This window comes from Nannobrachium achirus (assembly GCF_963921795.1).
Source record: "Nannobrachium achirus genome assembly, chromosome: 11".
NCBI lineage: Eukaryota > Metazoa > Chordata > Actinopteri > Myctophiformes > Myctophidae > Nannobrachium > Nannobrachium achirus.
Genome location: NC_137820.1, coordinates 20,689,646 through 20,715,828, shown reverse-complemented (window position 1 = coordinate 20,715,828; position 26,183 = coordinate 20,689,646). Strand labels below are relative to the sequence as shown.

The window sequence follows — 26,183 nt, the reverse complement described above, 5'->3', positions numbered from 1 at the left end:
CATTCAACTCTATTGAATATGCTGAAGACGCCCAGTAGAGCACAAAAACACAGGTGGCCCAATTATACTTCATTGCACGCCGGTGTGTGACGCATCTTCAAGCTCACGAAGCGCCTCATATATATATATATTTTTTTCTTCCTAAAAATCAAGGTGTGGCGGGCCGCCACAATAAAATCCATATAGGGGAAACACAATAGTAATCTCAACCAAAGGAGGGGTTACCTATTTGGGTTGCATCAAAAGTGATACAAAAATAAGTCAATCAAAGAACAAGATTTTTGGGCAGAAATGATTAGTTGTTTTTTTTGTTAACAAAAGTGCTCTCAAGACTCTTGTCGGAGCCCTCATTCAGTGCCACTTTGATTATGCTTGCACCTCTTGTCTTGGTTCTTCAACATCCCAATGTCACTCAAAACTAAGCTTCAGACCTCCCAAAGCAAACTGATTTGACTACTTCTCGTGTGTGTGAGAGACACTCACAGCCCCAAGGGAGTGACAACAATGATCTGGAACCACCCATCCATAGACCATACATGGGAGAATTCTCATTCTACTACTCTGCCACCAAAATATGGAATGCCCTGACACCATCCCTTAAAAAATGTGGATCGCTGGCTTCTTTCAAAACAGGCCTGAAACCCCATCTTTCAGGAGACCACAGATTCACAGAGGGAGATTTCTTTCTTTTTTTCCCTGTTTGTTGATGATTGTAGTTTTATGCTATGTTGACAAATTTAATACAATGACCACAATGGAAATAAGTCCCCAGGATTTTTTTGTGTTCTCCTTTTAGCCCAAATGTCTCACTGTACCTCATGCTCTTTACATTTCTGTCTGATAAAGTATTCAATCAATCAATGAATCAATCAATGAATCAATCAATCAATCAATCAATCACCTTTATTTAACCTCAGAGTGCTTCAGGTTTAGCCTATGTATTCAATGCATGAAATTCAGATTAAAGGAATAAATTACAATGAAGGGTACCCCCAATCAGACCTACAGGGACTATAATCTCATCTTCAACAATGTTACAAACACCCTTGGAAAGCAGCTCCATGGGGGCTCCCTGTGAGGCACCCAGTACTCAGACACACACACACACACACACACACACACACACACACACACACACACACACACACACACACACACACACACTCACGCACACACGCACACCCATAATCGAGAGTGTCATGTTTCCATCCCCCTCGCTTTGAAATGATACCATCTTTTATTAATGGTCTGTGTTCCTGCGCTGACATGGAGACCATTTAAATGATTAATCTGAAAGGAAAGTGGCTATTGTCCTCGTGGGGATTCTCCTTGAGTATAGGAGCAGCGACGCTGGGTTTCTTTTCCAACGGGTGATTATTCCGATGTTCAATGATCATTGTGTCCAAGGTATTTTAATTCCATTCAGTCATCTGAGTTGGATTCCTATTCTGCACGTTAGCAATCCACTGACGTGACATCTAGTTGCTAGTGTACTGATCCATTAAACTCACTGACTACACTGGCCAAAGCTAGTCAAACATTACTCACGGTAGGATGATGACGTACTGTAATTAATAGGCATGTAATGATTTATTGTAAATCGGTTAAAATAGATTCAAACTGGTGACAATTTAAATCGATTTAATTCAACATTTATTGCGATGCAAACAGCTGGGAAAAAAAGAAAAACAGTATCATAAGTGTTTTCAGTCATTTGCTACAGTATTGAAAAGAGGATAAGAGAAAACAAAAAAAATCCCTTGCATCTACTAGGACTGCTGTAGAATCCCTCGCATCTACTAGGACTGCTTTATTGTAGGTTTGGTGGTCTAGAATAGATGCAGTGAATACATCAACTACCAAGTGCATTGAATTAGGGCTTTGCTTGCTTCTGTCACTGTAGTTGTTTCCCTAAGGACGTTCACATACAGCAAATTGTAGTTTAATAACAATTTCCGCCCAGAGAAATTGAGGAATCTTTGTGTAGCACTTGGTGTTTCAATACAACTCCCACACTGCTTTTTACACTGTTATTACAGACCACCGTAGTGCCCTCGGTCACAGAGGATATGGTCATAGTTTTGCCGGTGATATAATCCATCCAGCGTCATTGTTTCATGGATGAGCATGCAGTTTTGTTTTCTAATACTTTTAGTTCCCAGTAGGGCATTCACGAATAGTGATTTTTAGTATTCGAATTATTCGACCTCAAAGTATTCAAATAGTCGAATATTCGACAGGACTGGCCAAACTGTCAAATATTAAGTAAGCAAGAGGCGAACATTGTGAAAATAGCCGATCTACATGCTCACAACGCCTCACGTTGCGAGGCGTTGTGAGCATGTAGATCGGCTAATTTCACAATATTTATCTGCGGAACCGAGTCACATTAAATGTAATACCTACAATTCCAAGTGCTTGTCAGGGTGGGGGTCCCCAGTTCAAATATGTTTATTTTTGGGGTCACGGCCTAAAAAGGTTTGAGAACCCCTGGTATAGAGCATTAACAAATTCATTGACAACTCATTCTTATGACTACCTATCTAGCCAAGCTTTATAAGCTATATATATAAAAAAAAAAAAAACAACGTCGAATAGTGACTTTGATATTCGAATATTCGAATATTTGGTGAATGCCCTAGTTCCCAGCAGTACACACAGAACAACCCTGAGTGTCAGGATTTTGCTTTGTGGGGAAGAGACAGAAGGATGCAAGCTGGTGCTGATTATTCACACCACATCCCTGGTCAAATGTGTCAACGTCTTTTAAAAGAAATTGTTGTTCTGACAGAAGTCACTGGTTGAACCACTCATTTCCGAAGCCTAGCATTATGTGTGCAAGTGAGATATGCCTCATTAGCATTAAGCAGGAATTAATCAGCATTCTTAAACTTTCTTCTCTGCAAACACACAGATTTTGCAATTAGAGAAACCATTGCACTATGTGTACCGTGTAGGGGAGACAGGGAGTGGGGGTGGGGTGGGGTTGGGGGTTTTGAGGTAGGGAGGGGTGGTGAGAGTCCTGTGGAATATTAACAAACTCGCCGTTTCTCTGCAACAAAAGAGCTGGGATCCTGTCTGGCTCATTGTGCTCTCGCCACAGCAAGGCTTTTCTTCCCATTAGCTTTCTCAGTGGCTCCCCATTGCAAGGTTTGCTACCCAGCTATTTCATCTGTGCATTCAGACCATGTTTTCTGTCCTGGCTGTGTTCCAAGTGCACAGAGTTTGAACTGCCTCAAAAGTGAATTGGATTTGTGTCTAATACTAAGTATATGCACAGAGAGAGAGAGAGAGAGAGAGAGAGAGAGAGAGAGAGAGAGAGAGAGAGAGAGAGAGAGAGAGAGTGTGTGTGTGTGTGTCAGTGTGTGTCTGTGTGTGTGTGTGTGTGTGTGTGTGTGTGTGTGTGTGTGTGTGTGTGTGTGTGTGTGTGTGTGTGTGTGCGTGCGTGCGTGCGTGCGTGCGTGCGTGCGTGCGTGCGTGCGTGCGTGCCTGCGTGCGTGCGTGCGTGTGTGCGTATGTGTGCGCGCGTGCACGGACATGCAGGCATGACAGACGCATAGATGTCCTAGCTAGCACAACACAATGATGCATGTCATTCACATTTTCTTGCCAAGCCAAGCATAATTATAAGTAAGCATGTCAGATTGGTTAGCAAGGATATCGCGAGGGGCCGTCGTGGAAGTGACAGTGCTGAACGATCCTGACGTCCCCACTCCCCCTTGGTCGGCCTCCTCTGTCTCAACACGGAAAGGTCATTTACCTCCCTCGTCCTTTGGTCAGAGCGAGTCGCCGCTGCTACGCGACAAGCCGAGCATTGACAGGCCTTTGTCCTAATGAAGTGCCTGTTATCAGCAGCCTGAGTAATGACATGGCGGTAGTGGAGTACTGCCATCACGGGGCCAATGAGCAGAGAGAGAGAGCGTGAGAGTGAGTTGTGTGCTGTTCAGGCCTGACATGACATGGGCCGAGCTTCTCGTGTCAGAAGTCGTTATGAGGACTGACACCTAAGTGCCCATCACGCCGATCACGGCACAACTGTCATTATTCACACATAGAGACGGCCACATATTTCCTTCCCGGTACACCTTCTGCAAGAGCAGTTCTTTAGGTTTCAGGAGGACCTCTGTAGTAAAACATATCGTTGTTGTTGGTTGAAAACCGTGTATGTCCAAAACCGTTCGTTTTGCATTTATCATTTTAAAAATGATTAAGCACACTGCGAGGCGTTGTGTGCTTGTAGATCTGCTGTTTTCACTACTTTTGTGCGACGGCCTTGTATGACGAAGCAGGGCTTAGCTTTGCGAAAAGATTTACACATTTGAAACGTGGAGATACAAGGTTTTTGCCCGACAACGACGATATACAGTATGCTGTATAAGCAAGATTCAGTGCTCACTGCTCACTGCCTCCCACTTATAGACCCCAGAATAGACGAGCAGCACTACTCTGCACTAAGCTTCGACTTTGCCTCCTTTGCCCCAAGATCTGCAAATCTCATCCTGGAAGCTGAACTTCTTCAGCTTCCCAAGGATTGAAAAATCTATATCAACGGTCTCTTTCTGATCTGTTTGACAGCTGCTTGACCCCCAGATGTGTTCTTTTGACTGTCGCGTGCGACAGGCCCTTGAGGAAATAAATGTCTCTGTTGACTGACCCCGTTAAAGAGCTTGTCTAAAAGGCTCCCGGTTGAGACGACTTGGGGATGAGGTGTGTGTGTGGGTGCTGTGAAATGCAGAGAACTGGGAGAGGACTGGAGTGGCACTAATGCGTTAATCTCTGCTCTGCCCCTGTCAGTGATGTATGACACCCAACCCCCTCTGCCTCATAACATTTATTAGAATATGCTCATGTTGCGATCCGTTACGGATGTCAACATGCGGAAACATCAAAGTCAGAGTATGTGGTCCAATTTACCTGTGATTATTATTACCACCTTAGTCATGACTTTGCTTTAACCAGGCTTACAAATGAAACCTAAACTCACTTTGCCTGCTTTAATCCTGTCAATCCTCAATTTTGGAGGTCATTATACAGTACATCTCCAAAAAATCGTTGAAAATAGCAGATTGTAGATCAGCTTTTGTGGTTTGTCGTTAAGAATTATTTTCCATTTTGTTTGTGTTGGCCCCAGATATCACACTGCCGGAAACAGATTCCTGTCTGTCAGTTTACACAGCCAAAATATGAGCTGTAGTTTACTGTGAGTGTAAAAATGGACCAATGACAATCTTTTTTTCTTTTTTTTCCTGTCAGAAAGGGAGGGTAAGTGGTGGGCAGGTGGGCAGTCTCTCCGGTTTCCTATCCTCTCTCTATTCCCACAGCTCATCTCCATTTAATGCTTTTAAATCCCTTTACTCCTCGTGTTCTGCTTGCCATCAACAGTTTCCTGCGCGTTTTGTTTGACTATGGTTGTGACCATCTAACATATAATTTAGCGAATGTCTGTCTGAGTGTCTGAGTGTCTGTCTGTCTGTCTGTCACAGCGTTTCTCCTCAGTGGCTGGAGCAATTGATCTGAAATCGCATCACCATTAGCATATGAACACACCTGACACAACTGTGAAGCCCTTTTTTCACTTTCACAAATCGTTTAATTGATATTAATTTATTAGTGAATTAATTTTTCCCATTGACTTATAATGGGAATCGCAAAAACTCACATTCAATATTTTTTTTCTCGCAAACCATAGGGGCTACAGTTACAAAACTCTGAGAGGAGATTTATAATGATATCAAGGATTAAATAAAAAATAACTTTGTCAGTTGGCCTCATGGTGGCGCTATAACAGTCCACTTTACGTTTCGGCCTGTAACTCTTGAACCGTAGGTCGGAAAATTAAAATTATTTTTTCCCTGGATTCCGTGGGTCGAGACGCATCTCCCGATGTAGGCCACGCCCATTTGCGCCAGGCTAGATTTTCCGCCATCTTGAATTTTCTCCAAAACACACTTTTTGCTCCTTTTCCTACATATTTTCTTCAAATGTCGCAAAAAGCGGTATACATGATCTATGAACCCATGCAATGAATATACTCAAGGGATATGTCGATAGTCTGTACCGTTCGTTCGTAACGGGCTTCCAAAGTTATTAGCAGGATGGGACCGCAAACAATAGCCGTAAAGCACAAACAAATTGTCGAGTCAACACTGAATTTTAACCAAGGGTCGCGGGTGGCATACTCAACGAATCCCCAAAAGCATTTCCACTCTGCCTCATGGTGGCGCTATAACGGCCTACTTGCCTTGTAACTCTTGAACCGTAGGTCGAAAAATTAAAATTCTTTTTTCCCTGGATTCCTTGGGTCAATACGCATCTCCCCATATAGGCCCCGCCCATTTGCGTCAGGATAGATTTTCCGCCATTTTGAATTTTCTCCAAAACACACTTTTTGCTCCTTTTCCTACATATTTTCTTCAAATGTCACGAAAATGGGTACACATGATCTCTGAACCCATGCAATGAACATAGTCAAGGGATATTTTGATAGTCCATACCGTTCGTTCGTAACGGGCTTCCAAAGTTAGCGGGAGGGGCCCGTTTTGCAAACAATAGCCATAAATCACAAACAAAACGTCGAGTCAACACTGAATTTCTGCCACAGGTTGCGGGTGGCTTACTCAACGAATCCCCAGAAGCATTTCCAATTCCACCCGTAGAGGGCGTCACAAACGCGCAAAACGTAACCGTTTCGTTCCAAAACGCGTTTTTCAGGCGGACCGACCCTCTCAAAAAGAAACACAGACTACTCTGCGGATGGTCTCACGGTCCAAACCGCTGCACACACACACACACACACACACACACACACACACACACACACACACACACACACACACACACACACACATAGCCATTAAACGAAACGGGTATTTCTTACATTGATGCTCCTACATATTATCATGCAAGTACCAGTTAAAGTTACTTTCCATCCCTCATATACCGTGTGCACAGTGCACATCCCATAACCCACACACTGCACATCATTTCGGAGCTCATATCTTTGAACGGGTAAGGACTAGTTCCTACACTATTTATGGAAAAGAGTGTGTTATATGTTGATATTATGCAGCATTATTCATGAACTGTCATTCTTCCTGCCTTACATCACAATCACACTCAAAACCGCCACATTCGCAGAGTGCAATTAATTGCACAGGAAATGTGACTCTGTGGCAGCAAACAGATCCATACAGACATACGTAAGCACAGTTACACACATGGACAGAGGGCAGCAGCCCACAGCTAGTGCACAGTGTGTAAATGTTCATGATTATCCCACAGATTATTATTATTATAGTTGGTGTGTGTTGCAATTTGCAAATAAACCCAGCGATCACAGATTAAACTCAGGAAGAGCACATTGATTGATTGATTGATTGATTGATTGATTGATTGATTGATTGATTGATTGATTGATTGATTTTATTTTTCATTTTCAATACAACTTCCCACATGTCAGAAAGAAAACAAGATCACACTGTCGCTAACAAAGAGAATGCAAGAAACAATCTCTATGATACTACACTGTGAAACCCAGAGTTAATTTAACTCAAAGTGGACACAAATTGACCCGTAATAAGGGTCACTTTGCCCATGTGATCGGCACACAGGGCATTTTCCAAAGTCAGCCAGATCGCAGCAGATTTAATCCATTCTCGTTTTATTTTCACCCCATGCTTTAGCCATGGAGAGTGTTTATTTCAGACTGCAGATGGCTCTGGCTGGTGTATTAATATTAAATGAATCCTAGATTCCTCTGGCAGGGTCTGGTAAATGTGGAGCACATTGTAGCATCTAGGAATTATTTCTCACACTTAGGCAGTGACTTATCTGCAGTGGTGGACAAAGTACTGAAATATTTTACTCAAGTATCAGTACTGCAATATAAAAACACTCCGTTACGGGGCGCCCACTGGCCTACTGGTCCAGGCGCATAGCACTTAGGCATTGCCACATAGGCATGGATGCCTGGCGTCGTCGCCGGACAGACTTTGCCAAGTGTCACTCCCCATCTCTCCCCCCATTTCCTGTCAGTCAAAAAACTCTGTGTTACATGTAAATGTCCAGAATTCAAAATGTACTTAAAGTACCAAAAGTACTCATTATGCAGAATGTCCCTTTGCAAGTTTTCAAGTACAATCATCTTTTGAAAATAGTAGATCTACAAGCTCACAATGTGTCGCAGCTATTTTTGGCTATTTTCAAATAATAATAATCAAAATATACAGTAACTATCTAAAGTGTTCAAATACATGTAGTGGAATAAAAGTACAATATTTGAATCCGAGATGTAGTGGAGTGGAAGTAAAAGTATTGGAAATTGGAAATACTCAAGTAAAGTAAATACCAAAAAATGTATAATTTAAAACTTAAGTAAATGTACTTAGTTGTTTTACACCACTGCTTCTCTGCATTCTCTCATGTACCCAAAGATTTTCTCAAGAGATTTTGTATTAACGAGAGGGTGTTTTTACAAAATTGAGCGCTGTGGTTGTTGTGGTCATGCTGACTTGTGTTGATTATTTTGTTTTCTCTTCCCTTCTGTTGTAGCGGGATGCAAAGGGACAGTATCTATTCGACATCATCTGTCATCACCTCAATCTTCTGGAGAAAGACTACTTTGGCATCAGATATGTGGACCCAGACAAGCAGCGAGTGAGTGCGTTTTCGTCTCATTGTGTGTGTGTGTGTGTGTGTGTGTGTGTGTGTGTGTGTGTGTGTGTGTGTGTGCGTGTGTGTGTGTGTGTGTGTGTGTGGCAGGGTTTCCGCTAGGCATTTTTGGGGCCGGCCACCGTGGCCGGCAGGATTATAGTTTACCGGCCAATCAATTAATTTATCGGCCATATTATATTGAACGTCACACGTGTTTGCAGATGAGATACTGTATGTGCATGGTGCACATAATAATTACCCCATTTTATGTTAGCGCTGGGCTTCCTTAATTGCTCTTTATCACAGATGCAATTGCAATCTGTTCCTGAGTTAACAAAATAATATCCTTACTACTTATGTTATGTAGTAGTATAAAGAAGTGAATAGGTTAAAGTGGGCGCGCAACACAAGCGAACCGTTTGCGCGCCCTGCCACACAGTAGACTACGTGGCCTACAAATTAATAAGTTAATTGTATTCTATATGATTTTGGCTTCACCGTCTCATGAAACCTTTATATGCAAACACACAACATTTGTTTTGTTTTGTTAATGTTATGTTGGTGCAAGGAAGGTTAGCCTACTAACTTGCCTCTGTTGCTTTGACCACGATGGGTTCACATCCATGCGATCAGAAAGTCATTATAATATCCACGATTCCACAGAGTTCGGGTCCCTTTTTCATTATCGTCTACTCTGGGTCCAGCTTGGTCTAGAACCCCAGTTCTGTTCTGATTATAACACTAGCGCATTAATGTAAGGCTATCAACTTGACGGAGCTGTGAAACGTGATGTGTGCTTCTCCGTAAGGCCGTGTGCGTGTCTAAAATAGCAGACATACAAGCTCACAGCGATGCGCGTTTCGACTTGTTGTGAGCTTGAAGCTCCTATATTTCCAATGCACGTAACATAGAGATGGGATTTATGGCTATTTGAAGTGAGCCGGATGTCTCGGATCCGTTCCTTTCAAAGAGCCGTTCAAAAGACTAGCGTGCTTTTCCCACCACTGTTCAGGAACGGCTCCCTACTGTGAACCGTTCATTTCAAAGAGCCGTTCAAAAGACTTGATTCGTTCGCGAAAGTCCCACGTCTCAGCGCAGCATGAAGCAGCTCCGCTGTCGTCAGACTCACAGGAGACAGAACATGATACAAATTTAAAATTATGATAGGTTTTAATGGTTGTAGCTTTACTACTTTAGACAAATAATTATGTGAATAATAAGATTAAATGATAAAATAGCCTAAGAGGCATTTTCCCAGCCGGCCACGGTGGCCGGTGGACTTTATAATTACCGGCCAATGAAACATTTAACCGGCCAATGGCCGGTAAATACCGGCTAACGGAATCTCTGGTGTGTGGGTGTGGGTGGGTTTGTGTGGGTGTGTGTTTGTCCACATTGTTCCTTGCATTGGAAATGCAAGGAATTGTTTGTGTTTTGTTAATACATAAAGTTAGTGGATCATTTGATCTGATTTGATCTAATGGGCAAATCAGAAAAGGGCACAGATTTAGTTTTTCAGTTTTTTTCTTAGACTGACAGTCATTTCATCAGACCCAACGGCTTACAGGTCCGTGGGGTTATTACCCTGGGAGGCTGGTAGCTGCAGCAGTCTGATTCATGAAGAATTCACATGTTCCCGGATCATGTTTTAGTCCCGAGACAAGAGCCAGGTCCTGCTGATGCTACATTTGGTGCCCTGTCACTCAGGGCTATTTTAGCTCAGGTTGTTGCCAGGGGATGAGTCGGCTTCAGCTGGGTGGGATTAGACTAGTTTGGCTTGTAAAAGTGAGAGAAGGCAGTGTTGTTTTTTACAGCAAATTTTGATTTAGTTCTATTCATAGTCTTTTGAATAAAATGTCTTTTTAGTTTTAGTCATAATTTAGTCACCTGAAAAGTATTAGTTTTTGTCTAATTTTAGTCGACTAAATATCATACGATTTTAGTTGACTAAATCTACAGTTGATTTAGTCAACTGAAATACACTTTGACAGGCCTTGATGGCATCGTAATGACTTGGTTGCGTGCTGAAAATAGCCGATCTACAAGCTCACAAAGCGTTGTGAGCTTGTAGATCTGCTATTTTCAGCACGCAAAACCTGAGCAACCAAATATAAAATTACTCTCTTTTCCACTAGTCCCTCCCTAACGTTTTAGTCTAGTTTTTATTTTGTTGACGAAATTGTCAATATATTTAGTCTTAGTTTTAGTCACATTTTATCACAGATTACTTTTTATTTCGTTTTTATTTAGTTTTCGTCAGTGAAAAAAATGCAATCGACAAACATTTTTCGTCATAGTTTTAGTCGACGAAATCAACACTGAGAGAAGGGCGTATATTCCCTGCGGTATGATTTGGGAACTGCTCTGAGTGGAGCTTTGGGATACAAACAAAAGCAGCGGTAACCTTTACCATCGGCAGTATAGCTCACTGTACGATCAGAGCAAGATGTCAGCCGTACTGCCTGAGCAATGCCTCAGAGGCCTCCCCTGTTGGGCGCTGTCGAGCTCTCTGATCTTTGCGTGTGAACTGACATGCTTGTGTTCTTTCACTGATAACACATCTTTCAGATTCTGTGAGTGTTGTTAGCGTGGGTGGATATTAAACTTGAACAGTGATGTTAGGGAGTGCTGTCGACATGTAACAAAGAAGAAGTGCTGCAGCAGCTGAACATCATAGAAACTGAGGTTCAATGTGCTCCAGTGACTAAATGGTTTCAGGCATGTGCAGTAGTACCCTATCTAATCACAACTAATGACTTCACTCTGCGTGTCGTTTGTTCTTGTGTTTTGGTGCTGATGCAGCATTGGTTGGAGGTCACTAAATCGATTCCCAAGCAAATGAAATGTAAGTATCCTCGAGATTCTGCTTGTTTATGCTCAAGTTTGGAAACTTGGGCAATTAATACCCTTGTCATACCCATGAGTTGTACTGATGGCTGTACAGTGTGTGAATTCAGAGGATGGGACCTAAAAAAATCCAGAGTCTTAATACTTTTGTAGATGGGGCCTCCGAAAAGAACTGAAATCAAATTGACTGATAAGATTAAAAGCTTACACTGCTGTGTCAGAACAGTTTGTTCAAGTCTTTTTTGATGTTTCCAGTTTGAACCTCAACAATGAAAGGGTTCTTATCCTTGTCTTAAGCGTTGACTCGGGCCTGTTGTTCTCTTCCAGCCCAGCCACCGTTCACCATGTGTCTGAGAGTCAAATTCTACCCACCTGACCCTGCTGCTCTCAAGGAGGAGATCACAAGGTAACCTTGGTGCTGTCTTTACATGCAAATTTATACAGGCTTCAGTTCCAGTTGTTGTCTACTTTTTCCCTCTGTGGCTTTCTGGACTTTGAAGCTGCCATTAAAGAATGCTTTCATTCCTCAAACAGCTGGGCTAGTTTGTAGTGTTTCAAAGTCAGACATTGTACCAGTTGTACTCAACCTGTTTTTCTTTGACAAGATCATTTAAAAGTCATTTCCAAAAAAAACTACAGTGAATATTACAAAGCACAGAGATTGCGAGAGGAACTGTGAAGTTGACATGAGAGTGAAACCTTTCCAATAATGATACTGAACAGAATGTACTAAGGTAAGTTGTTTGCTGCACACTCTGACTGATGTGCTGGTTGTATGATACAATGTAGTTTTTTATATAATTTAGTTTGGAGCTTTTGTATTGTTATTTTTTTTCTTTAAAAAATAAAAAATATAACACGTATTTGTCAGAGGCGAGAAGGTGTTCATATTAAACAATAAAAGCTAGATTTCATATGCGCCTCATTCATAAATTGGGTTTATGTATAATGGATGGCATTTTATAGCGCTTTTCTAAGCAAGTTGTGAACTCAAAGCGCTTTACGATGGTCCCTTCATTCATACATCGGGAGGTGAAGCGGCAAACTGTCAACGCTAGCGTCCTCACTTCACACATTCACACACCTATGGTGGCAAGCTGACAAAGACAACAACAAAAAAACGTTTTTTTTCTCAATGATTTATTTTGTAAAGACACAATACAGTTTTGATTATTTATCTTTTTAGTAAAGCATCGTTTTAGTTAGTTTAGTTCACTTTTTTCATTACTTTGTTTTATTAACCCATTATAACCTTGTGGATGGCTGGTTATATGATGGCGCAAAGAAAAGTTAAAAGGTCAACAGCTGAAAGCACAGCAGAGCACTAAATGATACATGCTTAACCTCCGGCTAGCTAGTAAGTGCAGACTTGCGTAGCCGTTTGCACATTTATGCATGTTTTCCAAGGTTTTCCTCCATCTCCTATAGCCTACGAATGAGGTCACCCAGAAAACCCCATCTTGGTGGCCTTGAGATGTTAACCGTCACTGATACGCTATAATTTCTCCCCCATGATTGACAACATTAGAGAATCCATCAATGTCCACAGAGCCGTTTCCCATTAAGCACTGGTTCTCTCTGGTCCGGGGACCACTAGGGGTCAAAATGGACCTTTACAGGTCTGTAACTCTGAGGGAGTACAAATGAAACCAAATGGCCCCTTAGGGGTCCTACTCTCAGAGTCAAATTAACATGGTAGATTTTACAGTGCAGATTAGGGTCACAGAGATTTAAAAAAGAAAACCTATGAAATGGGGTTCCATGTGGCCCGCTGCATGTCAAACTGGGGGTCCTTGAAATTGAACAGGGTGAGAATCACTGCCGCGAGGCGCTGTGAGCTTGTAGATTGGCTATTTTCGGCAAAGGGGTTTGGTGTAGAGGGGAAAAAGAGCATACTAAGTACGGTGTGAAAGGTCAAGTTTATTAAGTATTGACGGTTCAAGTGGATACTTATCTGAAACACCAAATGCCATGAATCCAAAATACATGCTGTCAAACAATGAAACTATATGGAATCTATGACAAGGTTGTGGGGGTCCCTGCTTCATCTCTCTCTCAACTACGGGGTCTTTGGCCTGAAAACGTTGGAAAAAAAAGTGTTTGTTCATCACTGACCAGAGAGAGGAGCCTCTGTAGTCACTCAAGCGTGATACAAAATGAAGGCAGCTCATAGCGGGGTGCAGGGGTGTCGCACCAAATTCTGGGCCGTGGGTACAAGGATTCACTGCGGGCCCCCCATGAACTGGGAACGCATTATTACGCATTATTTTGTGCTTTAACTATTGAAAAATCGTGAAAAGTATTTGTGCAAGTCTTTGAATATTTCAAATCCTTCTAAGGTTTTTTTTTTTTTTTTTTTTTTACTATTTCTATGTCAGTCAGTGGTGCTCAAACTTTTTCATGTGAACGACCCCCAAAATGATATGTATTTGGCCACGGACCCCCATCTCAAAATATTTAGTTCCAGGGACCCCCCAGAAGCAAACTTTGAGTTACAAATGTTTGCTTAAAAAATACATTTTCACGACTTTTCAAAAATAGCAGATCTACAAGCTCGCAGCGCAGCACCGAGCTTGTATATCTGCTATTTTTCAATAGCTAAAGTATAAAATAATTCCAGGCCCCTCCACCTTGGGCCCTAGTAACTCAGTCAGTACCACTCCCCCCCCCCCCCCCCTTGTGACGCCCCTGGCAGGGTGCACTTCTGATGGAGAGCAGGAGTGAGAGGAGCAGAATGGCTAAGGGGTAGAGAGTGATATGATGAGAGTGGAGAGGTGATAAACCTCTGCACAGAACACAGACCGACAGGGAGGTACACAGTAAAGTCCTCTCTGTTCATGTATCCATGTATAACTCTCAAAGTTACATTAACGCTCAGGATTTATACAGTGCAGACATAGAGAGTGAAAAGGGAGTAAACGATTGATTACACAGAAGTCTTCTTTCACGTGCTTCCCCTTTTATCAAATCTTGATGGTATTGTATGAACGGTAACATAATGGTAGTATTATATAGGAGGATTGTTTTTGAGCTTAACAATACATTGACATGTAACTTAGCAGTGTGTCACAAGTATTTGAGCTTAGCCAGACTGATTGTGAAAGGTGGAGGCTGGGGTGGAGGAGGAGGCAGCTAGCAGCAAATGATAGATAGAGAAAGCAAGCCGTATTTAAAGGAGTCTTCCCTACTGATTGAGAGCTTTGATTGGAGTATGGCAGTCATGTGACGTAATGACCAGCAGATATGAGAATGAGGAATGAGAACTGAGCTGACTGACAGCTGACTACAGCTGGGCAGGATGAATCCTGTGTCCTGCATAACTAACGCTTCGCTGACTCGCTTCAATTATAAATGTAACTTTATTTGTGGAGAGCTTTACTGAAAAGCGTGATGACTAATGCTGCGTTCAAACCTGGATAGTTCGAGCGGTGCGATTACATACAAAGTGAATGCAAAGACGACACGACACGCGACACAGCTTAAAGGGGAACACACCGGACACGCCGGCTGCGCAGCATCGCAGTATTGACGCATGTGAAGTGCCGTGCGGTAACACCAACTGGATGCGGCACACTGCCGCGTGGTGCATTCATTTCTCCCGGTAGGGAAAAAGATTTTCACCACGCAGCAGTGCCTAGAAATAGAACAGCAGCGTATCGGCGCGGCGGGCGCGAGACGGCAGACCCTCGCCTGTGCACATCTGACGCCGGCGGTGTGGGTTAGTTCACTGAAAAATAATGGGGTTGTATGTTTTTACGCGCCCTCTCCGCGCCCGGTGTGTGTTTCCCTTAATTTAGACTTTGTCTTTTGACAATGTAGCTGAAAGTAACTGACACAAGTTCATATGCGGTTTAAGCTCTTTACCAGAAGTGCTATTATTTATTGTGGAAATGTCCTTGTTAGTGGTGATCAAACCTGCTGGGCCGATAAGGAGTGATATCGGGGTGAATGAGGTTACATGTCTCAGGGGGAATTGAAGAGTGATTTATACTTAGTTGAATGCCTTGTCGCACACCGAAAATTTTACAAGCTCAGCACGATGCGTTCTTTTTGCATCACTGTAAACCTGTAAGCTTGAGCTTACACCTATGGCATGGCACACGACCACACATTCACCAGACATCCATTGTATTGTCTCCTTACCTCTCAATAAGTGTGCTGAGATTATAGGATACCACGTCATTTTAAATGACAAACCAACAAGGTGTTTAGAAGTGATAAAAAAAAACTAACTTTTAGAATGGAGGTCATTTTGCACTAAATGACTTTAGCTTTTTATAGTGGTTCTTGTTATGCTTGTGGAGCTGACAGTGCTCCCACTGGTCAAGACCTCTCCAGAATGGTCATGGTCATGGTCTGGATCGCTGAAACTGGGGTAAAATAAAATAATCTAAAGAGGGGTCTAGAATTGAAAGGAATTGATCTCTCCTAACAAAGTTGTCTCAAAGTATTAAGCATATATGACTACATTTTACTAATACTACAACTACAGTAGTTCAGTCAGATAACTCACGATAAGGATTGAAACAATGTTTATTACTATTATTATTATTATTATAAATGAGTAATATATATGTCACATTTATTTTGGCGTCAGGCTCTGCTTCTCCCTGCTCAGCGCAGCACAGAAGAACATCAATAACCATTAGGAGCAGGGAGATATAAATATATATAAACACCCCCCATGGGGAACAGAATTAGCAGCAGAGCCTACTGGTGGTGCTGGGGAGGCGGTGGGGTCAAGCAAGTGCCAGCAGCCAATCAGCAAGGCAGGAGGAAGAGACAACTGAGCAGGCTTTAAGTAGGTTGGCAATGATCAGCTGACTGCCACGTCACCTGTGACGCAAGACTGGCGTAATAGCGTTGTAACAGAAACTGAATGCATCCGCATTGACCCCCTCGAGATTATGCTGACTGAACCCATTCCGCGGGCTTCATCCATCAATACATATGTCTTCTTCTAGAATATATGTTTGTTACAGGCTACAGCCAAAGTCTCAGAAGCTTTTTTTCTTTTTTTCTTTTTTTTTGCAGGACTGCTGGGATTGAATAACATAAAAAAATGGAAATTCTTGACTGGAGGCTTTGCGTAGAACTTAACCAACAATAGCAGCATCTCTGCCTTAGGGTTTCTCAACCAGCTTTCCCCCTCACACTCATTTTAGCGTAATCAAAAAGAAATATTAAAAACTGCCTTCAGGGAACGCAAAGTCAGCCCTCTGCCTTTCCTGATTCGTCCACAGAGTCGTCGCTGTTGCTACGTTTTCTTTTATCTCCTTTTGAATTTTCACTATAGTTTAAATACAGCTGTGGGAAGAATATATTTAAAAGAGAGTATTATGAATGTCATTATTCTAATAAGCCCTTTTTTTTACCCATGTGTGTCTTCCCTTTCCTTACAGGTACCTTGTCTTCCTGCAAATCAAGAGAGATCTTTACCACGGTCGACTTCTGTGCAAGACATCGGACGCAGCCATGCTGGCTGCCCACATCCTTCAAGGTAAAGGGGAGGGGACATGTTGACAGGACTCGCACCACTCACTCACTGCTTTGCACTCTGCTCATGACCTCGGCTCTGAAGGGCGCCTGAAGGGCTTAACATACTTGCTGCGCATGGCAATCAACAAGCTCACAATGTGTCACAGCGCGACCCATCGTGAGCTTGTAGATCAGCTATTTACGTCGCACCAATCAGGCTTAAGCGCGCTGTCCTGATAAACACAGCTTTCAAATCCTTTTGAGGAAAAAAACATTTCCAATGGCAAAAAAAGAAATGAATGGATATACACGCCACGGTATATTAATATACCTGTATGTAGAGTGCTCCTTACAGCATAATCATGGAGCATTTTGCTTTTATGCGCAATGTAAAGAATGCAAGAAAGTAGGAAGTGTTTTCCGTGCCAGTGTGTTAAAACTAGAAAGTATATAGGAGGATATTAAATCAATGCCTCGTCTGGCATTGGTCCTTTTTCATAAACAACATGTCATGCTTAATTATAAAGTCTTTGAAGTGTTATCTTGTGCCATATCATCCCTATGATTTGATTCGTCTCCATCTTGCTCTCTCTCTCTCTCTATCTCCCTCTCTCTCTCTCTCTCTACCTCCCTCTCTCTCTCCCGCTCTCTCTCTCACTCACACACGCACGCACGCACACACGCACGCACGCACCGCTAGCTTCTAGGAAAGTGCAGTGTTAGTGAGAAAGCAGGTTCTCTCTCCCTCTATTGGGGAGGGGCTGCTGAATTAAAGATGGCTGCCTGGTCAGCGCCTGTTTCACCCAGGAGAAATCACTGTCAGGGTCATCTGAGTGAGAGCAGCGTTGCATGCTGTACCCACTGGTGTAAAGTAACTAAGTACATTTACTTAAGTAATGTACCGGTACTTAAGTACACTTTTGAGCTATTTGTACTTTACTTGAGTATTTCCAGTTTCCAATACTTTTACTTCTACTCCGCTACCTCTCGGTTCCAAATATTGTACTTTTACTCCACTACAATGTTTTACTTTGCAGATATAAATTATAATTGCATGGACCACTTTAGCCCTATTTTATACCTTGATGCGACACGTTGTGAGCTTGTAGATCTGCTATTTTCAAACATTTTGTACTTTTACTTTTGGTGCATTAAGTACATTTTGATACCGATACTTTTGTACTATTACTCAAGTACATTTTGAATTCTAGACTTTTACTTGCAACAGAGTATTTCTACATTACAGTATTGATACTACGTAAAATATGTGAGTACTTTTTCCACCACTGGCTGTACCTACTTACCCCCACTCCAGGACCAATACACTGAATAGTGTTTAGAGACTAATCTGTCCGAGTACACAGTAAAATCTTGTGTTAATGTATCAATTTGTAACTCTGACATTGTACAAATGTAAACCATTTGGTTACATTTTGTACACTGTCAGAGTTAAATGAACATAGTGAAGGGCAGTGCTGTTTCGTTTTGCTGTGAACGTCTGTGAACAGATTCAACATCTTTGCCTCTCGTCCTCCAGCTGAGATCGGGGACTACGACCCTGGGAAGCATCCGGAAGGCTACAGCTCCAAATTCCAGTTCTTCCCCAAACACTCGGAAAAGCTGGAGCGAAGGATTGCAGACATACACAAGACAGAGCTGGTGTAAGGACCGCTAATGCTCCTCCCCCGCTTTCTTTCAGTCTCTCACACAGTGAAGTCGTCCCCGCGCTCATGTTTGAATGAATTAAATTAAATGAAAGAATGGTTTGGATCAGGGGTCTTCAACAGGGGGTCCGGGACCCCTAGGGGGTCCTCAGAGTTACTACAGGGGGTCCTCCAAATCTTTGTGTGATAGAAACTTGTTTTTCCCCCCCTTTTTATATAACCACTTGAACCCTAGCGTCCATATTCTGAGAACTTTAGCCAAAAATAGCAGATCTACAAGCTCACAACGCCTCCTAAATCGGCTATTTTTGGCAAAGAGCTTTGGAGGGGGAAAAGAGCAGACTAAAGTAGGCTACAGTGAAAGGTCAAGTTTATTAAGTATTGAAGGTTCAAGTGGTTAAATATCTGAAAACCCACATTAACATGAATCCAAAATATACTGATGATCGTGCTGTCAAACAATGAAACTATATGGAATCTGTGAAAAGGTTGTGGGGGTCCCTGCTTCATCTCTCTCTCAACTAAGAAGTCCTTGGCCTGAAAACGTTGAAGACCCCCTGGTCTGGATTAACCTAGCCATTAGCCTGAGATCATTCACCTGCCTCTATCTGAAGGAACTGTGAAATGAATGAAAGGAAAATAATCACTACAGCAGGTAGTCCACACATGCACTCTCGCACGCACGCACACACACACGCACACACACGCACGTACGCTCGCGCAACCTACTCTCCCTGGCAGTAGGTTAGCTGAGGAAGCATTTCTCTTGGCATCTTGGTGACTCATCCATTGGGACACAGACCAACACACTGGTGCCTCTAACTCACCCACTCAAGGTCGGGAAAAACAAGCCCCAATTGGCAATATCAATAGCAATTTAGCCATTTTGTCTCAGTACACCAATTTCACGATAGCCCTGTTTGATCTGGCGCTGTTGTGTTTTTTTTCTCCATTTCTAATGCTGCTCATGGGAAGCCTTTATGCGATGCTAAATACGAGGATTAGTCACTTATCAGCAGAAAGGTTGCTTAAAGGTCGATGTTGACGGACGCAAAATATGAAGAGAGGGGATTATAGAGATGATGAATTACCCTCTTGCTCTGTTCAATATGGTACAGGCAGACACAATGGAATGGCACTATAGAGCACAGTGTGGAGCCTATAGACAGCACGCAGAGCACTATGAGATTCAGCTGCCCCCTAGTGGATCATCCACAACACACACCAGAGTAATAGTAATAGTAATGGCCAGGGGTCTTCAACGTTTTCAGGCCAAGGACCCCTTAGTTGAGAGAGAGAGATGAAGCAGGGACCCCCACAACCTCTTCATAGATTCCATAGTTTTCATGGTTTGACAGCACGATCATCAGAGTATTTTGGATTCATGTAAATTTTGTGTTTTCAGATATTTAACCACTTGAACCATCAATACTTAATAAACTTGACCTTTCACTCAGTCTGTACTTAGTCTGCTCTTTTCCCCCTCTATACCAAAGCTCTTTGCTGAAAATAGCCGATCTACAAGCTCACAACGCTGCGAGGCGTTGTGAGCTTGTAGCTCTGCTATTTTTGGCTACAGTTCACAGAATATGGATGCTAGGGTTCAAGTGGTTAATATAAAAAAGGATAAAGGATTTGGGGGACCCCCTGTAGTAGCTCTGAGGACCCCTTAGGGGTCCCGGACCCCCTGTTGAAGACCCCTGGTAAAGACATACCGAATACAAATCGGTCATGATTGAATGCAAGAGACCAGAGGCCAGTGTACGTGTACTGTATATTGTATATTGTTGTACATTTACGAAAAAACATAAAAAGTTGAAATACCGGTTTGGAGGTACAAGGTTTCTGCACTACAGCATCAATACAACACAAGAATATGTGAGTGAACTATAACGGAAAAGTAATACACGTGTTACTTTATTGACTATACTAGAGGATGTGGTTTCTGGTTGAACTGCCAATTGAGTTTAGTTTGATTTATATTCTTTCTGTCAGGCAGTCTTCCTTTTGAAATCACATGCTGAGGCGATACTCTCTTTGTCTAATTAACGACGAGGGTTTCGCTAAAGGAATGTGTCACCTTCCTCACAAATCCATTAAGTCTCCACTTTTTTTTCCAGTTGTCTTTGGCTCCGAATATTGATGTGTATCTTGTTTCTCCGACAGACGTGTCACATGCTGTCATTGTTGTTGTTTTGCCTCTCTCCCAGTGGACAAACACCTGAAACGTCGGAGCTCAATTTCCTGCAGAAAGCACAGATGCTGGAAACATATGGTGTGGATCCCCATCCATGCAAGGTAGGAATACCATGTCTCGCTGGGTCCCTTTGCAAGATTTATATTTTAAAGCCCTTTTCAGTCTCATAAGACGAGAAGATACAAATGGAATTTGTATACTCTCAGAGTTACTGAACTGTAAGGCAGTGGTTCTCAACCTTTTCAGCCTGCGACCCCCAAAATAATCGTATTTTAACTGGGGACCCCTCCAGCCTCCACCCTGACGAGCACTGAGTTGAGGCATTACATTTTGTACAACACAGTTCTATTGTGAAAATAGCAGTTGCGAGGCGTTGTGACTTGTGAGCATGTAGATCGGCTATTTTCACAATTTCTGCCTCTAATATATGCAATATTTGACAATTTGGCCAATGTTTAATTTGTCATTTTAGAGGTATTAAAAAGTCCTTAAATTGTCACTTTAGAAGTGTGCAGATACCCTCTATACACTTAAATGTTATGTTGGTTTGTTTACTGTTGAGTGAGAAAACAATGTTGCACATGAAGTTAATCATCTGGGGACCCCACAGGTTGAGAACCACTGCTGTAAGGGATCATGGCATTTGGTTCCTAACTCTCACTCTTTGGGACCACTGGATCCACTTTGAGGACCACTGTACTAAAATGACATATTTTGAGAAGGTAACCATTAGACAATGTGTGCTTGTATTACAGGATGTCTCTGGAAATCCGGCTTTTCTTGCGTTCACGCCGTTTGGTTTCGTGGTACTTCAGGGGAACAAGAGGGTTCACTTCCTCAAATGGTGAGCAACTTTTGACTTTTAAGCATTCTGAGGGTTGTCTGCTGTACTGATTCTGGTTTGAAGCCTACTCACAGCATCACAGGTTTGAATTTGGTTCATCAACTGCAATGCATGTCATTATCTGCTTTGAACTTTTGACCATGAGTAGCACTTATATTATTGTAACCACTTGAAACCTATCGTTCATATTCGGGGGGTCGGGGGTAGCCAAAAATAGCCGATCTACAAGCTCACAACGCATCGCAACGTGACACGTTGTGAGCTTGTAGATCTGCTATTGTTGGTGAAGAAATCTGTTGTGGTGAAGAAAAGCAGTCCATGTATAGTTGCAGATTGTTTTTTTACGTGGAAAAGAGGGTTTAAGTGGTTAAGAATGCATAGCTGATGATGCTGTCACGGTTAACATAGCCGGTCCATATGCCTCTGTACTGGATGTGACTAGAACTGTAGGCTAGTGAAGCCACAGATGGCTCATTACGCCAACTGCTTTCATCGACACAAATACCGGTATTACAACAGCAGCAACATGCCAGCACACTTGCTTGATGGTGAACCGGTATGAATGTAATGCACCTTGTCGGAGAATTTAAATATGCATGGAAAGAGGTATCTCTCTATAGATGCATTTAGCAGGATACTGTCACAGTGGCATTGTGTAATGTTGCAGACCCAATTATTCTGTCCAGGTAAACACAGACAACGTTTACAGTATTTATGAAACCGTTTTGTCCCACGAGCTCACGCTGCCTGCCCGCGCTGTGTGCACGCAGTATTATCAGCCGTGTTTTGTCAGCCAAACATTGAGTTCCATTGTGGTTTATGTGATCTCCCAGCGGTTTTCATGAATATTTAAACACCCTGTGGCTTTCTCTGTGTGTGTGTGTGTGTGTGTGTGTGTGTGTGTGTGTGTGTGTGTGTGTGTGTGTGTGTGTGTGTGTGTGTGTGTGTGTGTGTGTGTGTGAGATTCTTCACTATCCACTTGAACAGGAATGAGGTGGCCAAACTGAAGTTTGAAGGCAAGACGTTCCACGTATATGCAAATCAGAAGGAGGTGAGAGCATCAATTATTGAACGGCGTGGACAATGTGGACGTTGTGGGAATATTGTACGAACAGTGTGGGAATGTTGTGGGAACGTTGTGGGAACAGAGTGGGACCGTCACATCCTGACGACGCTGCCGAGAGACACCTCCATGTTCTTGTCACTGTGCAGCGTGTAGCCGTAGAAAAAAAAACAATGTTTTCCGTTGCTTTCTCTGTGTTGTTATATTCTCCTGCACGTCGTCTCTCATTTCCAACGTGCAGGATCAAAAGATCATCCTGACGTACTTCGCACCCACGCCGGAGGCCTGCAAACACTTGTGGAAGTGCGGAGTGGAGAACCAGGCCTTCTACAAGTGAGTCCTCCCACTCAGTGCACACCTCCTTTCACAGCACACAGTTCTTTTGGCCAGGGTCCCCCAGACAGGCACGTGCACACATAGACATCAGAGGGGCTTGAGCCCCTGCCCTTTTATCTGTCAGTAAAAAGTGCCCTCTCCAGATCATCAATGCAGTTTTTCCTATGGTGAAAGAAATGCAAATGCCCCCTTTCCATGCCATACCTGAAGCCAGCATTCAAGAGAATTGCCTCGTCCAAACTCTCCTGAACTTGAATGCAGCATCTTATGTTAAAAGAATTGCCCTCTCTCTGTGTAGAAATCCATGCCGTTACGCCACATCTCCAGTGTTCACTTGATTATGCTTAGTTCAGTGTGGTATCAAGCACCGAAAATAGCCGACCTCCAAGCTCACAACGCGTCGCGCTGTGACGCGTTGGGGGCTTGGAGGTCGGCTATTTTCGATATTTTCACCAAAAGGCCCTTTTAGAAATGTCAGCCCCTGCCTCCCTAACATTCTCTGCACGTCCCTGCCCCCAGGGGTTTATAGTACTTGGTCACCTTTATTTGTCTTTGCTGAAAATAGTCCATCCATAAGCTCACAACGCGTCAACAGCATGTGAGCTTGTAGATGTCCGCAAAATGTTTGACTATTACGACATGTCCAAAATGGGGACACTAGAGGAGGGGCAGCGACGCAGTATTGAATCTTTGACGTGCTGCCCGTTAGGCCTGTCACAATTATTACATGATCGCCTAATTGCAATTATTTCAGATAATCGCAATTATTTTGCATAATTTCACAATCGTTTCTATGTTGAAAATATTAAAATTCTTCAAGAAATGTCTTTCAAGTATAAAATTATTAAATATGTCAGTAATCTGCCCTGTGCAGTTTGCAGTGGCGGTCTGTGCATTTTATAGCTAGGCCTTCACTAGAAATCAATCCTCCCAAGTTCAACGTTTAGAATTCTGCACAAATTCACGTTATTATACAGTGTCATTCGAATTCGACATAACCAGGCAACAACAACAACACAGAGTGGAATAACCGGATTCAACACAACGCTTAATACTTTTAAGAGTTACAATTAAAATACAGTACAGTAAATACTGTAAATCCACCACGATCTGCATCATCTGCCAATATTGCGCAGTTGCATGACAGTGCTGCCTGATGCGCAAGCATAGCCCAAATTAAAACAATAACACAGTGAAGTCACAGTCACAGCCAGTCATATCTTCTTATACAACATCACAAAAGCACCCAACAGATATGTGGAAGACGCTCGACTGACTGAGTTACACACTGCAGCGCATGCACACGCACACGCACACGCGCACAGCACACACACACACACACACACACACACACACACACACACACACACACACACACACACACACACACACACACACACACACACACACACACAACACACACACACACACACACACACACACACACACACACACACACACACACACACACACACACACACACACACACACACACACACTGCAGACAAATTCTTGTTCTAAATTAGGGTTCACAGCTGCTGTCATGTTAAGGAAAATGGTTTTATTTTTTTCTACCCTTCAGCACTTACTTGATCAGTTGATGCCACTAATTAATTACCCACCTGGCCTGTATGTCACTCCACCAGGCTCTGCTTAGTGTAACACCCTGATAGGTAATACTCTGGTGGTCTGCATTAAGTTTACAGTTTAGGCATTTAGCAGACGCTTTTAATCCAAAGCGACTTACAAAAAAGCAGATAATACATCACTATAACAAACAAGATAACATGTCAGAATATCAACAACAATATAACAAATGCATATGAATATCAATCTAAACAAGAATCGACACACAGTCAATTTAAAATCTGGTGTATTGGTGTGTTGAAGTTAGTGTTGGTGTTCTTTCTCATGTATATTTCATAATATTCTAACTTACTGTAGGCTATATGTCTAGGGATGGCCAAATGGAGATTTTTTCTTAACCGATAACCGTCAGGCCTTATCAGTTAATTAACCGTTAACCGTTAAGGAAATGTGTTCAAAAATGCGCTATTTTAGCGATTTAAAAAAGGAAAATAGGCCTACACACGTTTTTCCCCATAATAAAGTGCTATATTTACACATTAAAAACCATAACACTGGGAGAAACAAGAATACAAATGTTTTCTAAAAGAAATGTGTTTTTGCAAAGAAACGGATTGAAATTATAAGTCTGTAATGTGATGCGCTGGTCGCCAGGCACGTGCGCACATACAGCAAAAGGGGCTTGAGCCCTTAACTTTTATCCGTATGAAAAGGCCCTTTAAACTTCTGTGCACTCCCTGGACCCTGGCTGTTGCCTAACAAAACCAGCATGAGACGCATGTAGCTGCATGTAGCAATAACTTCCAATCGTATGACTTTTGGAATCGTTGAATCGGCTAAACGTGATGTCCATTTCATTCATTTACTTCTCTCACGCCCGTGTTTTGTGTGTGCTGATGCAGCGATCATTGAATTTGCGACTCTGAGCTTTGTTATTTTCGCATAGCCTACTATGTAACCAAGACGACTTTAGCGTTCCTCACGTCATCAATGTAACATTAGAAAGTTGTGTTTTAAGCTCTTCTTAACTCATTCGTAGTTTACGGCCGTAAAGCCCGTTAATTTCTCTATGTCTTTCACTGCCGGCTTCTCCGAGTCCTACCTGTTAACGTGGGCGCTCGTCCAGTTCCCATCGTGCGTGATCGGACACTGCTCGTGTGTTCGCGTATTCCATCAGCTTCTCAAATCCGTTGAAACTTTTTCAATTGATCAATAAGTTCTCCATCTGTAAGCCGCGGAGTGTAGACAGTAAGCTGGGCCAAAATAGAGGACGGACTTCCGCTTCCGGTTCAGGGACTCCAATGTTAAAGTGGTCCGCTCAATAATGTGTCCGTGTAGAAACCGATCACGGAGCATTAGTTCCGGCCTATTTTAGTTGCGATTCGATAAAAAAATGTTTCTTAATTAATTTTTATTACATTTACGGGCTCTACGGGCATGGCAGAGAAGGGGTACAAAGGGGTATTTTGATGGCAGAGTTTGTGTTAAACAGGATTCAATGTGACGACACGGGTC

General features: G+C 42.6%; 1 protein-coding gene across 1 annotated transcript in view; it reads left to right on the top strand.

The window, feature by feature from the left end:
- The window catches only part of frmd5a (FERM domain containing 5a), a gene marked incomplete at both ends in the record, with an annotated part of 98,937 nt that overhangs the window by 58,928 nt on the left and 13,826 nt on the right, over positions 1-26,183 (top strand). Inside the window, 9 exons of the mRNA XM_080736793.1 lie at positions 8,551-8,655; positions 11,455-11,497; positions 11,827-11,905; positions 16,902-16,999; positions 18,515-18,638; positions 20,852-20,939; positions 21,594-21,682; positions 22,670-22,733; positions 22,996-23,078. Coding sequence (XP_080592919.1) covers positions 8,551-8,655; positions 11,455-11,497; positions 11,827-11,905; positions 16,902-16,999; positions 18,515-18,638; positions 20,852-20,939; positions 21,594-21,682; positions 22,670-22,733; positions 22,996-23,078 — 773 coding nt within the window. The remainder of the gene's footprint in view (positions 1-8,550; positions 8,656-11,454; positions 11,498-11,826; positions 11,906-16,901; positions 17,000-18,514; positions 18,639-20,851; positions 20,940-21,593; positions 21,683-22,669; positions 22,734-22,995; positions 23,079-26,183) is intronic.